At 47.2% G+C, this 15,948-nt stretch overlaps 1 protein-coding gene and 1 long non-coding RNA gene across 4 annotated transcripts in view; one reads left to right on the top strand and one right to left on the bottom strand.

Annotated features, from left to right (window-relative positions):
- LOC140402296 (uncharacterized) overlaps positions 1–15,948 on the top strand; it is a 269,290-nt gene that overhangs the window by 147,203 nt on the left and 106,139 nt on the right. For all 3 annotated transcript variants that reach the window (XR_011938111.1, XR_011938110.1, XR_011938115.1), the window contains 3 exons: positions 651–819; positions 4,598–4,755; positions 8,898–9,166. This is a non-coding gene — a long non-coding RNA (uncharacterized lncRNA). The remainder of the gene's footprint in view (positions 1–650; positions 820–4,597; positions 4,756–8,897; positions 9,167–15,948) is intronic.
- LOC140402295 (cytochrome P450 2C38-like) overlaps positions 1–15,948 on the bottom strand; it is a 102,045-nt gene that overhangs the window by 46,087 nt on the left and 40,010 nt on the right. Inside the window, exon 3 of the mRNA XM_072489965.1 lies at positions 1,377–1,526. Coding sequence (XP_072346066.1) covers positions 1,377–1,526 — 150 coding nt within the window. The remainder of the gene's footprint in view (positions 1–1,376; positions 1,527–15,948) is intronic.

Raw genomic sequence — 15,948 nt, 5'->3', positions numbered from 1 at the left:
CTGTCAACACTCTGCCGCTATAACGGAAAATCCCACCTCTTCACTTTCATTTTAACCTTAGGAATGTTGGTGCCACTATCCCTTTGCTAACAGCAAGATAAATACCTTAACATACAGAGAACAGTTTTTCACAATCCAGCGTGTTATAACAGATGCCTGTAGAAGTAAAACCTCCTGAATAACTATTGAGAATAAAAACCTACAGCACATTCAGCCCATCCTGTGTGTGCTGGTTTTTGGGAAAAGCTATCCAATTGGTCCCACTCTTCCACTGTTTCCCCAGGGCTGTGAAATGTTTTGCTGTTCAAATATACTGTATATCTAATTGTCCTTTGAAGAGTACAATTGAGTCTGCAGCCAACATGCTGATAGGCAATGACTCAGATCATAACATTTTGTTGTCTCCCCTAATCCCTTTGCAAATGTCTTAAACCTGTGTCCTCTGATTATCGATCCACCTCCCACCAGAAAGGGCTGCTACTCACTTGTACTCCCAAAACTCCTCTGAATTTTGAACATCTTTTTTAAATTCCCCCTTAACCTTATGTTCTCTAAGAAGAGCAACCGCAAGTTGCTGCACATACTGAAGCGCCTCATCCATGGGATCAATGTAAAATGAATTCATTTTATTTTCTTCCTTTCTCCTGAAGTGCACGACTCCTGCCGGGTTGAGCTTGAGCAGCTCTCCAGTTCTTCATTAATGTAGACAGGTTATTCAGTGGTGTGGGAAGGCATCACTGCAACCAGGACAGAAACCTGCCTTCAATTGACATCCATCTGTGAGGAGACACTGGACATTGACTGGGGTGGAAGCCCAGGGTGAATATTTCTTTCTTTAAACCTCAAGTTAATTGCCACAGATCCAAGTGCTGACCAGACTCTTGAGGGATAAACAGACAGCAAATGTCCTTTTTATCACTTCTTCATCCAACTGCTGTATCAAAAGGTGAAGGCGGTCAGGGCGGCATGGTGGCACAGTGGTTAGCACTGCTGCCTCACGGTGCCGAGTTCCCAGGTTCGATCCCGGCTCTGGGTCACGTCCGTGTGGAGTTTGCACATTCTCCCTGTGTCTGCGTGGGTTTCACCCCCACAACCCAAAGATGTGCAGAGTGGGTGGATTGGCCACGCTAAATTGCCCCTTAATTGGAAAAAATGAATTGGGTAATATAAATTTTTTTGATTTTTATTATATCATTTAATTGTCCATCAAGGGCAAAGATAATTTTGGACCGTGAACTCTTCACTAACCCTTGTACCATTTCCATGCCACATCCTATCACTCGGTTTCACTCCTATCTTTGGTTTGGAACTTGAAAAAAAATAGCAACTCGACTTGGATTTGAAAATGAAATTCCTCCAGTATTCTATTCAGAAACCTTTTTTATTTCGAATAGCTGTAACGAGAAACTGGGCTTCCTCCAGGTTCCGCTGTTCAACACTCTTTTTCCCCATTCCAAAATTCTTCAGCGTGCTGAGAGTGAATCTGCGAAGCTGTTTCCACCTCTCTCCGTTGCTGGAGGCAATTCCTGAATCAGAGACATTTAACACAAATGTAAATAACTTGGGGGTGAAATTTTCTATTTGCTACAGACAAAATATATGGAATATTTTTCAATATTTTTTTCTCCTCTTTGACACAGCCTCCAAGTACCTCAACCAAGCGGTTATTTTTCTAGGTGCAAGTTGTGTTGTGTTGGTGTCAGGATCCCTGAGTTAGGGAGAGGAATACTGGGCAGCACGGTAGCACAGTGGTTAGCAGTGTTGCTTCACAGTACCAGGGACCCGGGTTCGATTCCCGGCTTGGGTCACTGTCTATGCGGAGTCTGCACGTTCTCCCCGTGTCTGCGTGGGTTTCCTCCGGGTGCTCCGGTTTCCTTCCACAGTCCAAAGATATGCAGGTTAGGTGGATTGGTCATGCTAAATTGCCCCGTGGTATCCAAACGTTAGGTGGGGTTGCTGGGTTACGGGGATAGTGTGAAGGTGTGGGCTTAGGTCGGGTGCTGTTTCAGGGGCCGGTGCAGACTCGATGGGCCAAATGGCCTCCTTCTGCACTGTAAATTCTATGATTTTAATACAGCTTCCAGGAACTCCTCGTGCAACGTGTCCATAATGTAGGTTATGATTATAGTTCCAAAATAAGTGGTTGAGTTTTATTATTGCACTCAGCCTTGCTGACTCGCTTTTGCCACCTGCATCCGAAGAACAAACTGGGGCAAGGTGCTGGAAGGCTGTGTGCACCAGGGAACCGTACGCACAAGGGTATGATTCATTCCACAGATAATTGGAGAAACTGACAGCCACATGCAGATCATGTATAAAACTGCTAAAATGTCAAGACTCCCTTCACTGTCCATGCATTCTTGCTTTTTTCCTATCCAATCCCAGTGTTCTCACAAACTAAACAAATCAAGATCTGTAACTTCTATCTCCGTTATCCTACTTCTGATACCACTAAGATTTGATCAGGACTAACAGATTTCTCAAACGTTTGAGGAGTCTAACCAGTTGTCATGAATGGTATGCTAACGCATGCAAAAACAGGTTTCGTAATCCGGCGCAGGGCGTGTTGTCACCACCAGTGGAGCTCCGGAGCATGGCAGTCGGTTCGGCAGCTTGCACCAACCCTGATTTGTGGCAGGCGCCCGATGCTCAGCTCAATCATGATCCAGGTCTCCAGCGTCACGGGGCGGAGAATCCACCCCAAAATCTTAAATTATCTACTCTCCGGGGAATCTCCAGCAATTATAACAATGTTCCATTAAGAATCTCATTGTAAACAAGTACATGGTTGGAATGAATGATTATCTCACTTTTGGAAGATCTTGGGCGAAATTCTCCCCCAACGGCGCGATGTCCGCCGACTGGCGCCAAACACGGCGCCAATCAGACGGGCATCGCGCCGGCCCAAAGGCGCGGAAGGCTCCGCATCTTTGGCGGCCGAGCCCCAACATTGAGGGGCTAGGCCGACGCCGGAGGGATTTCCACCCCGCCAGCTGGCGGAAATGACGTTTGTTGCCCCGCCAGCTGGCGCGCAAATGTGGCGCATGCGCGGGAGCGTCAGCGGCCGCTGTCTGTTTCCCGCGCATGCGCAGTGGGGAGAGTCTCTTCCGCCTCCGCCATGGTGGAGGCCGTAGCGGAGGCGGAAGGGAAAGAGTGCCCCCACGGCACAGGCCCGCCCGCGGATCGGTGGGCCCCGATCGCTGGCCAGGCCACCGTGGGGGCACCCCCCGGGGTCAGATCGCCCCGCGCCCCCCCCCCTGGAGCCCGCCCACGCCGCCTGGTCCCGCCGGTAAATACCAGGTTCGATTTACGCCGGCGGGACAGGCAATTTCTGGGCGGGACTTCGGCCCATCCGGGCCGGAGAATCCAGCGGGGGGTCCCGCCAACCGGCGCGGCCCGATTCCCGCCCCCGCCCAATCTCCGGTACCGGAGACTTCGGCGGGGGCGGGGGCGGGATTCACGGCGGCCGACGGCCATTCTCCGACCCGGCGGGGGGTCGGAGAATGACGCCCCAGAATTGTATCTTTTGCAGACACACCATCTGCCTGCTTGTTCAATCAGTTTTTTTTTAATTATTACTGCAACAGATTTATATATCTATACCCTAACGCAGGCTTTTAATAACATTACTGCAACAGATTTTTTTAATACAATCCATATAAACATTTCCTACATTCCTCACACAGTTTAATTATAGGTTTAAAGTGGTTTATCGAGAGTAACAGTTTAAATACAACACCTGATCAGAATGTATGGGGTAGACATTCAACCCGTGACAGGTGAGAAGGTTTACTGGTCTCAGATCAGACAAACTGAATGGCCTGGTCTCTGCTGCCAGATGTAACTATCTCTTCAGGCTGCCAAAAGGCTTTAGCCTTGTCCTTTTCTGTGTGTCTTCTCTTTCTTGACTACCCATTTATCTACCTTATTTTCAAGGAGTTGGTGGCCGTCTCATGTTAATCGCTCATTCAATCATGTCTTTCCATTCAATTATCCAAGGGGCAGATAGAGACACAAAGTCGACATCTCATTTTCCAGCCTCCCCTTGCCCCTGATATTACCTTATAACTTGTCTCTTGTCAGACCATCTCATTTATTTAATGTTGATTGTGACTTTATGTGATCAAAATCTGGTTTGTCCATAAGAGACCTGTATCTGAAGAAGCACTGTAACCTCGGTAGAACCCTTTTGGAGAACGATAAGCTATTGACTGTGTTGTATTTTATCTCCCACAAGAACTGAAGAGTTCCCTGAACTTGGGACAAAGAGAGAGCAAACCTTATTCCTCAGAAACCACAACCTCAGCATTCCTTCTTTAACTATTATTTCTCACAATTTTATAACATTCTCACATCTACTCATAACTATTTTATAAATTGATCATTTGCTTCTATATTGTAGAATACTGATGCAATGTGAAGACTCCCCTACTTAGTCATTTCTGCCCATGCAATTCATTACACGATGCCAGATGGTGATTTGAAGGGGGATTGAATGTTTTGTACTGCACATACTATAAAGCAGAACTTCCCAACTGTATCTATCGTATGTCCCTGTTTGTTGTGTCCTGCCCTTGTTTCTCATGTGTTTATCCAGTCTGACTGAGCCAGGTTCCAGTGCAGTGAATGGATTCTCTAACACCGTATCCAAGTGGCAAACCTTCACGTGAACCAGGGCAATGAGCGCTGACTAATGGCAGCTATCACAGTCGAGCTTCATTCAAGGGAGTGTTCACCTGGAGGATTAGAGTCCAGGTGGGATATTAAAATGTACGGGCATGTTGGGAAGTCTGCTTCGACCTACTGAGTTCTGCATTTAGCTCAAATGCATATTTTGCATGCATTCCCTTGATGTGAGTTACCACTAACACATGCTCATTGCTCAATTGGGTCAGTATATCCACACACTTTTAAACTGAACATCACATCCACAGCTTTCCACGTTCTGCTAAAACTTGCGAGTTAAAGCAAGGCAAAGACACAATGGCAATTGAGGGGATTGATAATAATAATAACCGCTTATTGTCACAAGTAGGCTTCAATGAAGTTACTGTGAAAAGCCCCTAGCCGCCACATTCCAGCGCCTGGTCGGGGAGGCAGGTACAGGAATTGAACCCGCGCTGCTGCCTTGTTTTGCAGGGGCTGGTTTAGCACACTGGGCTAAATAGCTGGCTTTTAAAGCAGACCAAGGCAGGCCAGCAGCACGGTTCAATTCCCGTAACAGCCTCCCCGAACAGGTGCCGGAATGTGGCGACTAGGGGCTTTTCACAGTAACTTCATTTGAAGCCTACTTGTGACAATAAGCGATTTTCATTTCATTACAAGCCAGCTGTTAGCCCACTGTGCTAAACCAGCCCCTAAACTATTTAAAGTAATTGGAACACCACAATATATATTCAATACTTACAGCAGTTTCTGTTCCACTATTACACCTAATAGTGGGAAAGGGTTCATTTAAAGTAAAAAATTGTCATAATTATTTTTATTCTCCTCCTTTTTCACATTTTCATCACATTTACAACAACAACTAATTAACAATAACAACAAACACAATGACAATCCCCGAGCCAACAATCCCCTCATCCCACCCACCCTCAAACAGCTCCAAACATTTTGTATACAAAACACCAATGAAAAAGAATCATCATTAATTTATACATTCCAACCGCCCCCCCCCAATGTTCAATGTCATCCAATTCGTGAAAATACATGGTGAACAAGGCCCATGAGTTGTAGAATCCTTCCATCCGCCCCCTCAACTCGAACTTTACTTTCTCAAGTGTTAGGAACTCCAGCAGGTCCCCCCACCATGCCGAGGAACAGGGCGGGGAAGCCGACCTCCACCCCAACAGAATCCGCCTTCGGGCAATGAGCGAGGCGAAGGCTAAGACAACTGCCTCCGACAACTGCCTTCCAATTCCGGCCGATCTAACTCCCCGAATATGGCTTCTAGGGAACCTCATTCGATCTCACGTGCACCACCTTTGAGATTACCCTGAAGACCTCCCTCCAATACCCCTCCAGTTTTGGGCAGGACCAAAACATATGAACGTGATTAGTGCCCCCCCCCCCCCCCCCCCCCCCATAGCCTTCACAAACATCCTCCGCCCCCTCGGTTCATCCTCGCACTTGTGAGGTGCGCCCTATGCACCACCTGCAGCTGTATCAGCCTCAATCTCGCACATGATGTTGACGTATTCACCCTCCGTAGCACCTCACACCACAACCCCTCCTCCCTGCCCTCCGCCATCTCTTCCTCTCACTTTTCCTTAATCCCATTGTTGCTCTGATTACTTGCTATAAATATAGCAGTCAATATGATCGCCTTTCTTAATCCTAATTATGAGTATACTTCCAGAGTCGCCAGGTATCTCTCGATACCGCCACAAGGTTAATACCGATCAAAGAGCCAATACACCAGTTCGTTAGTTCAAAGTCAATGGTATTTATTTACACATAGTAATATCTACTCATGCACAATAATGCTACAAACGAAACTATCTCTATCACTAACACTTATACTTAACTTCGGGTGCCCACTTAGGTCAGAGGCACAATGGCCGTTGTTCAGATCTGAGGCTGTTGGGTTCGAAGAGGTAACAGGAGTACAGCTAAGGTCGTCCGTCTGGTAGCGAGCGTTGACCTTGAACTGATGCTGGTGGATGGGTCTCTCCGCTTGAAAGCCGAATCCAAGAGGCTGAATCTTTGGTGGGGGTTCCTTCTTACACTTGGAGGGGCTTTGCGCGCTTTTAGGTGGGCCTTAAACTTAGTCTCAATTAATTGGGCAGCTTTTTGATCATTGTCATCGATCTAAATCAATAAAGAGGCGGGTGCCCTGATGGCTGGGCGTGTCCTAGGTGGTCGTTGGCCTTGCTTTGTTTGTGTCTTTTGGTTGGGGTAGTGGCGCCGGGATGTCTGAGACAGTATCAGCTACCTGAGTATTAGTCCTTTGTTCCTCGGAGATGGGCCATCAATATGTAAATCGACCCAGAGTTCCGATTCCGTCTGCTGACTGCTTCCCAAATATACATTCAGGCTCTGTGCCTGCTTGTTGCCTAGTATTGTCCATATTTCCCGAGAGTCTCTCTGCGCGTCAATTTTGTATACCGAAAGTGGCCATCCCAGATGGCTACACCATCCAGTGATACCTTATCTTCTCCCAGAATAACCCCATAAATCGCCGACACCACCTCTTTCTCCAACCCCCCCGCCGTCAATATCTCTTCCAACAGTGTGGGGGCGGTGCAATCGCAAAGCTCTGTACCTCCTTCATGGCAGCATTTCGGACCTGCATATATCTAAACATCTCCCACTGCCCCAATCCATATTTCACCCCCAGCTCCTCCAACTTCGCAAAACAGCTTTCCAGAAACAAATCTTTAATGCCCTCACTTCCATCTCCGAAAATTCCCATCCCAACTTCCAGGTTCAAATCTATGATTCCCTCGAATCGGCATTTCCCTTGACCCCGCCTACAACCTAAAGTGCTGGTGCAACTGCCTCCAGATCCTGAGCATCGCCACTACCACCGGACACCCTGTGTATTTCCCTGGGCCATCGGGAGCGGCACTGTTGCCAACGCCCTCAATCCCGACCCTCTGCATTGACTCTCCTCCATTCTAACCCACTGGGGGTCACCCCCTCACCCAACTCCGCACCTTCTCAGCATTCGCTGCCCAGTAATAATACAATAAATTTAGGAAATCCAACACCCCTCACTGCCATCCTCTCTGCAACAGCACCTTCCTAATCCTGGCCACCTTCCCGCCCCCCCCCCCCCCCAAAGAAACAAGGTAATCATCTTTTCAACTTCCTTAAAAAACACCTTTGATAAAAAGATCGGCAAGCACTGAAAATGAATGGAAACCGCGGCAATACATTCAAAACAAAAAGAACAAAGAAATGTACAGCACAGGAACAGGCCCTTCGGCCCTCTAAGCCCGTGCCGACCATGTTGCCCGACTAAACTACAACCTTCTACACTCCCTGGGTCCGTATCCCTCTATTCCCATCCGATTCATGTATTTGTCAAGATGCCCCTTAAATGTCACGATCGTCCCTGCTTCCACAACCTCCTCCGGTAGCGAGTTCCAGGCACCCACTACCCTCTGTATAAAAAACGTGCCTCGTACATCTACTCTAAACCTTGCCCCTCTCACCTTAAACCTATGGCCCCTAGTAATTGACCCCTCTACCCTGGGGAAAAGCCTCTGACTATCCACTCTGTCTATGCCCGTCATAATTTTGTAGACCTCTATCAGGTCGCCCCTCAACCTCCGTCGTTCCAGTGAGAACAAACCGAGTTTATTCAACCGCTCCTCATAGCTAATGCCCTCCATACCAGGCTTAACTGTCTGCACCCGACCTGCCAGCGATAGAGGAAGACAATCCCATCTTGCCAAATCCGCTTTCACCCTCCTCACCAAACTAGTGATGTTATATCTACGGAGCACCCCAATTTTGTGCCACCTATGTTCCACCCCCCCTACCCCCGTACTATCCCCCTCCACATCCCCAAACATCTCAACGTGATGGCCAAAGGCTCGATCGCAAACACAAACAACAGGGGGACATAGGATCCCCCTGCCTGGTCCCTCGATGTAGAGCAAAATACTCAGAATTCATATTATTCGTGTGGACACTTGCCCTCGGCTCCCTGTACAGTAATTTTACCCAATCCACAAATCGCAGCCCAATGCCAAACCTCTCCAAAACCGCCATCAAATGCCTCCACTCTGTATCCCCGCTGAAAATGAATCTTTGGGATGTTTGAAGTCCGGTCCCAGGGGAAGAGATTTTTTGAATTTTGATTTTTGAATTTTGTTTTATTTTATTTTTAATTTTTATTTAATAAGAATGTTTAAAAATTTTTATCATAATTATTTATTTATTTTAAGATTGAAGAAAGAAGGAGAAACATACTAAGTGGTTAAGGGATGCCAAAAACAATTGTGAAGAATGAGAGGACCAGTAAAAGCGCTGACAAGATGGCGGGTGCCGGACCGTGTGTTGGGCCGCACTACTTACAGTGGAAAGGATGGCCAAGGTGATTGCTGTGGAACTGGAGAAGCAGTTTGCGAGGGAGGAGATGGCAATCGCACTGAAATCATTGGTGGAGGAGACAATCACCCTGGTGAGGGTAGCTGTGGCAAAGACATTGGTCGAGGTGAGCGAGCAGGGCGAGAAGATGAAGGAAATGGAGGAGGCCATGTCGCAGCACAGCGACCAGCTCACTTTGATGAGGGACGAGCTGTGGAGGTTGGTGGAGGTCAACAGAGGACTCCAAGCAAAGCTCGAGGACTTGGAGAACTGCTCGAGGTGCGCAATCTGAGAATTCTGGGCTTGCCAAAGGGGCAGAGGGCTCAAGGCCAACAGAGTACTTTGCTAGGATGCTGGTGGAGTTGAAAAATGAAAAATGAAAATTGCTTATTGTCACAAGTAGGCTTCAATGAAGTTACTGTGAAAAGCCCCTAGTCGCCACATTCCGGCACCTGTTCGGGGAGGCTGGTACGGGAGTTGAAGGGGGAGGGTGAAGGCCCCTCCCGGTATGAACTGGACCTAGCTCATTGGTCGTTAAGGCCAAAACCCAAAATAAATGAGCCTCCGGGAGCAGTAATTATCTGCTTCCATAAATACCACATGAAGGAGAAGGTGTTAAGCTGGGTGACGCAGAAGTGGGAGGTGCAGTGGGATGTGCTAGAGTTCGGATTTACCAGGACTTGTGGAGTTGGTGAAGAGACGAGCTGCGTTCAGCTGAGTGAAGGCAGCACTGTACAACAAGGGGGTGCGATTTGGTAGGGTATATCCGGCAAAGCAGAGGGTGACATACAATGCCAAAGATTTTTATTTTGAAACGGTGGAGGCAGCTGAGGCTTTCATGAAGGCAGAGGCTTGGGACAGAAGTGAGGAGTGGAGCTGGAAGAAAGATTGTGGACTGTGATTGGGGAGCTGGAAAATGTATAAATGTTATAACTTTCTTTTCACTGACCTGTATGTGGTAGTCTGTGTAAAGGAATTACGGTACCTGGTAATGCTGGAACAGCATTGGTAGATATTGTATGCTTCCTATTGGTCAAACTGTATGGTAGCTCCGCCCTGCTAGGCGGGGTGTAAGAGCCCGTGCCACCCCAGCAGCCTTCATTCTGTACCTGAGCTGCTGGGGGAAACATCTAGCTTATTAAAGCCTTCAGTTGGACTACAACCTCGCTTTAGTGGTCATTGATCGTGCTTCACTGTATTGTAACATACTTGACTTCACATCGTTATGGAGTTTAAGTTTTGGTTTGGTTTGATTGGCATTTTTGTTCTTTTTCTTTGTTGCAAATGTTATATGTTATTTTATTGAATTGTATGGGTTACATAGCTTTTCTTTGACTTTTGGGACTGGGTGGGAGGGGACAGTATGCCTTTTGGGGGGGGAGGGGCCACCCGCGCTAGCTAATTAATGTCAGCTAGTGAACGGAGGTGAGGTGAGAGGAAGGCTGCGGACATTGAGCCTGGTTAGCAGGTTTTGATGCGTCTACGAGGCGAGCAAGTGGGGGAGGGGAGAGGATGGATACTGTGTGAGATTTTTTTGAGGGGAAGTGCAGGGGGGATTCTGGGAGGTGGGGGGGGGGGGGGTCGATGTTAATAATGGATAGGGACGATTCAGGCTCATGGGGCAGGCCCCGGTGAAATTATGATGGTGGATAAGAAGGGGGAGTTAAAGACCCCCAGTTCGGATAGTCACATGGTACATGAGGGGGTTGGGAGGTCCAGTCAAGAGGTCAAGGGTGCTTGCGCATCGTAAAAGATTGAAAGCCGATGTAGCAATGCTTCAGGAGACTCATCTGAGGGTGAAGGATCAAGTGAGACTTAAAAAGGGCTGGGTTAGTCAGGCGTTTAACTCTGGATTTGACAGAAGGGCTCAAGGGGTAGCGGTAATGGTCAGCAAAAGGGTACAGTTCCAGATGGAGAAGGTGGTTTCAGATCAGGGGGCGTAGGTATGTGATTGTGACAGGAGCGCTGGAGGGGAGGCTAGTGGCGCTGGTAAGTGTATATGGTTCCAATTGGATCGATGTGGGATTCGCAAAGAAGGTGTGTGGGGCCATCCCCAACTTGGACACATACAAACTGATAGTGGGGGTACTGGAACTTGGTGCAGTAGCCAAGATTGGACAGGTCACAGCCCGCTTGCTGGTCCCATCAGGAAGGGGCGAAGGTGCTGGCTGGGCTCATGGTGGAAATGGGAGGGTGGACCCTTGGAGGTTTCTGCACCCGAGGGAGCGGGAGTACTCATTTTTCTCAGTGGTCCATAAGGTGTACTCGCGGATCGACTTTTTCATGGTGGGGAAGGTGCTGCTAGCTGGGGTTAAAGGGTCAGAGTACTTGGAAATTGCAATATCAGATCATGCCATGCATTGGGTGGATATGGTACTGGAGAAGGGGGTGGCACACAGACCAGGGTGGAAGTTAATTGTGGGACTGTTGGGGGACCGAGGGTTCTGTCACAAAATTGAAAAAGTAATCGAGGAATATGTATGTTTTAACTGCACGGGGGAGGTGTCGAAAGCGGTTGTCTGGGAGGCTTTAAAGGCGGTGGTGAGGGGTTAGGTGATCTTGTTCAAGGATAGGCTAGACAAAGAGGAGAGGTTGGAGCATCAGAGGGTAATAGATGAGATGCTGGAGGTAGACAGGAGGTATGCAGAAGATAGGGACCCAGCGCAGTTGGAAAAGAGGAAGGAACTTCAGGCGCGCTTTGATCGACTATCTACCAGGAAGGCCGTAGGCCAATGGAGGCGAGCAAGGGGTGCAGTTTACGAGCATGGAGAGAAGGCTGTTAGCGGGTCAGCTCCGGAGGGAGCCTGCGGCAAGGGAAATTGTCCAGGTGCGGGACAGGGCAGGGAAGTTGGTGGTGGCTCCAGATCAGATTAACAAGGTCTTTAAGGAATTCTATGAGAGGTTGTACAGGTCAGAGCCACCTGGGGGAGGCCAGGAAATGCAAGAATTTCTAGATGGTCTGTAGTACCTGAGGTTAGGGGAGGGGGACAGGGCGACATTAGAAGGGGCGATAGTGGAGCAGGAGATAAAAGATGCGATTGGGAGGATGCAGTCTGGGAAGGTGGTTGGGCTGGATGGGTTTCCGGTGGAATATTACAAAAAATTCGAAGTTAAGCTGGTACCGCTGATGATGGGGATGTTTGAGGAAGCGATAGGGAAGGGGGTGTTACCACAAACTTTGGGGTAGGCATCGATTTCCCCGTTACTTAAGAAAGATAAGGATCAAACGCAGTGGCGGAGGTGCGAGAGCAAGGGGAGGCGCTGAAGGAAGTGGAGGAGACGTTATTGCAGCACGGTGATCAACTTGCCTCGATGGGGAAAGAGATGCGGAAGGTGATGGATACTAACAAGGATCTGCAAGGAAAAATGGAAGACCTGGAAAATAGATCCAGGCGACAGAACTTGAGGATTGTGGAGCTGCCCGAAGGAGTTGAAGGACCGAAGCCGACTGAGTATTTTGCCGCGATGCTGGCAAAACTACTGGGGGAGGGGGAGGACCCCTCCCGATATGAACTGGATCGGGCTCATCGGTCGTGGAGGCCTGTACCAAAGGCGAGTGAGCCGCCAAGGGCAGTGACTCTGTGCTTCCGTAGGTACAGCGTGAAGGAGAAGGTCCTGAGCTGGGCCAAGCAGAAGCGGGTGGTGCAGTGGGCTGGAGCTGGTATACATGTATACCAGGACTTTACGGTGGAGCTGGCAAGGAGGCGGGCTGCCTTCAACTGGGTGAAGAGGGCACTGTACATTAGCAAGGTGCGGTGCAGCATTGCATATCCAGCGAAGCTGAGGGTGACTTACAAGCTCAGGAACTTTTATTTTGGAACGGCGAGATAAGGATCCGACTGAGTGTGGGTCGTATAGGCCCATATCACTTCTAAACGTGGACGCAAAGATACTGGCAGGTAGGCTGGGGGAGTGCCTCCTGAAGGTGATAGATGAAGATCAAATGTGGTTTGCGAGAGGGAGGCAGCTCTTTTCGAACATTAGGAGGGTATTGAACGTGGTTATGGCACCGGCAGAGGGGAAGGAACCGGAGGTGGTTGGGGCATTGGACGCTGAGAAAGCGTTTGACCGAGTAGAATGGGTGGCAGTTCTGGAGCGATTTGGGATTTGACCAAGTTTTGTGGACTGGGTAAAGCTACTATATAAGGAGCCGAGGGTCAATGTCCACACAAATAGCATCAGCTCAGAATACCTTCCTCTCCACCGTGGGACTAGGCAGGGATGTCCTATGCCGCCCCTGCTGATTGCACTCACGATTGAGTCATTGGTCATGGCGTTAGGAAGTTCGGGGGTATGAAAAGGGATAGTGAGCATATCATGGCTGCTCGTCAGGTGTGGTATACCAGTTTAAGTAGGGAGTGTGATGTGGACAATGGCTCTTTCAAAGGCTCTGAAGTTTTTAGGGGTGGAAGCGGTCACGAACAGAGACTAAAAACATGCTTTTAGATTTCGCAAAAACATTGCAGTTAACATTACCTGACAGAATACGAAAAGGAAAGAGGTACTAATGGCGCTAGATGAGCATTTAAAATTGCCTAAGAAACAGTCTGACTCATTGGAAATGGCAAAAATCCAGTTACAAATCAAGCAACTTGAACATGAAAAAGAATTAAAGCGGCTTGAAATGCAATGAGAGAAAAAGAAAAAGAGAGAGGAAAGAAAAAGGGAGATACAGATCATGGAAAAAGAAAGAGAAAGGGATAAAAGAGAGAAGTTTGAACTTCAGAAAATGACCATGAAACATAACACTTAAAATTGGCGGATGTAAAGGGAAATGTACAGTTGGAGGATAGTGATGAGGATAAAGAGAAAGAGGATCACAGTCGAAGGCTTGGTGGGGATCTATTTAAATATGTCCAAGCATTGCCAAGGTTTGATGAGAAGGAGGTGTAAGCCTTTTTCATTTCATTTGAGAAGGTGGAAGGTGGCTAAACAAAGGAAATGGCCACAGGGCATGTGGGTATTACTGATTCAAACAAAGCTGGTAGGTAGGGCTAGTGAAGTGTTTGCATCACTACTGGAGGAGGTATCTGGGACGGATGAGGAGGTGGAAAAATCCATCTTAGGTGCATATGAACTAGTGCCTGAAGCCTACAGACAAAAGGTTTAGAAATTTAAGGAAAGAACCTGGTCAAACATACATGGAGTTTGAAAGGATTAAGCAGAGTAATTTTGATAGGTGGCTAAGGGCTTTGAAAATAGACCAAACGAATGAAGCTCTCAGAGAAATTATGCTTTTGGAAGAGTTTAAAAATTCAATTCCTGATGTAGAATGTGGAAAAGCAGACGGTTAAAACTCCAAGATTAGCAGCAGAAATGGCAGATGATAATGAATTGGTTCATAAATCAAAGCTTGGTAACCGACATCAGTTTCAGCCTGTGAGGGATAGAAACTGGGGAAAAGAGAAATACTCAAGTGGTAGAGGTAAAGGTGATCTGATGGGAGATAAGAAGGAGAATGTACCTCAGATTAAAAAAGAAATCCATGACGGTGGAAGAGAAATGAAAAGTTTCAAATGTTTTCACTGTAATAAACTAGGCCATGTAAAGTCACGGTGTTGATGGTTGAAGAAATGCACTGGGAAGACTGATGTGGCAAAATAGGATAAGACAGTGGGGTTTGTTGAAGTGGTAAAGGAAAGCCCGAGTGAAGCGAAGGAGGAGCAAACGAATGTACAGATTGATAAAGAGGGGATTGATAAGATGGTGCCAGATCTCTTTAAAGAATTACATGTGTGGGTAAAGTTTACTCATGTGTATCGGGAGGAGCAAGTAAAGAAGTCACAATTTTAAGAGATACGGGAGCTAGTCAATCTTTAATGGTAAGAGATGAGGAGTTATGTAGTTTGGGAAGAATATTGCCAGAAAAGGTGGTAATATGTGGAACTCAGGGTGCGAAGAGCAGTGTTCCATTATATAAGGTAAGGTTGGAAAGTCTAGTGAAGAGCGTTGAAATTGTAGTAGGAGTAATAGATAAACTATCTTGTCCAGGAATACAGTTTATCTTGGGTAATGCTGTAGCTGTATCACAGGTGGGAGTGATGCATACTGTGGTTGATAAGCCAGTGGAAAATCAGACAACTGAAGTGTTCAAGGACGAATATCCTGGGATTTTTCCGGATTGTGTAGTAACAAGGTCGCAAAGTCACAGGTTAAGACAAGAGGAGAAATCAAAGAGTGAAGATAAAGTTGAAGTTCAATTATCAGAAATGATTTTTGGTCAGATGGTTGAAAAAGAACAAGAACAGGTGGAGGATGAGGCGGGTATTTTTAGTTCAAGAAAATTGGCGGAGTTACAATAGAAGGTGGACGAAAAGTGGGCAGAAGTTCATCAAGTAGTATTGCCTGTAGGGTATAGAAAGGAGGTGTTGCGAGTAGCACATGAGGTACTAGTGGGAGGTCATTTGGGAGTAAGGAAAACAAACTAAAATCCAAAAACATTTTTGGTGATCTAGACTACATAAAGATGTAGTTAAATTTTGTCGATCACGTCACACATGTCAAGTGATAGGGAAACCTCAAGCAGTGATAAAACCAGAGACCTTAATACCAATTCCAGCAATTGAGGAACCTTTTACAAGGGTCTTAATTGGTTGTGTAGGACCGCTTCCTAAAACAAAAAGTGGGAATCAGTATCTTTTGACGAGAATGGATGTGTCTACTAGGTTTCCAGAGGCCATTCCAGTACGTAATATTACAGCTAAAAAGATTGTGGAAGAGTTACTTAAATTCTTTACTATATAGGGACTACCCACAGAAATACATTCGGATCAAGGATCAAGTTTTACCTGAAGGTTATTCAAAAAAGTTATGGATAGCTTAGGAATAAAACAATTTAAATCAACTGCGTACCACCCAGAATCACAGGGAGGGTTAGAAAGGTAGCATCAGACATCAAAGACAATGAAG

The sequence above is a fragment of the Scyliorhinus torazame genome, chromosome 25, assembly GCF_047496885.1.
Source record: "Scyliorhinus torazame isolate Kashiwa2021f chromosome 25, sScyTor2.1, whole genome shotgun sequence".
In the NCBI taxonomy this organism is placed as follows: domain Eukaryota; kingdom Metazoa; phylum Chordata; class Chondrichthyes; order Carcharhiniformes; family Scyliorhinidae; genus Scyliorhinus; species Scyliorhinus torazame.
Note: the sequence above shows the minus strand (reverse complement) of the source record. Positions and strands in the feature narration are given on the sequence as shown.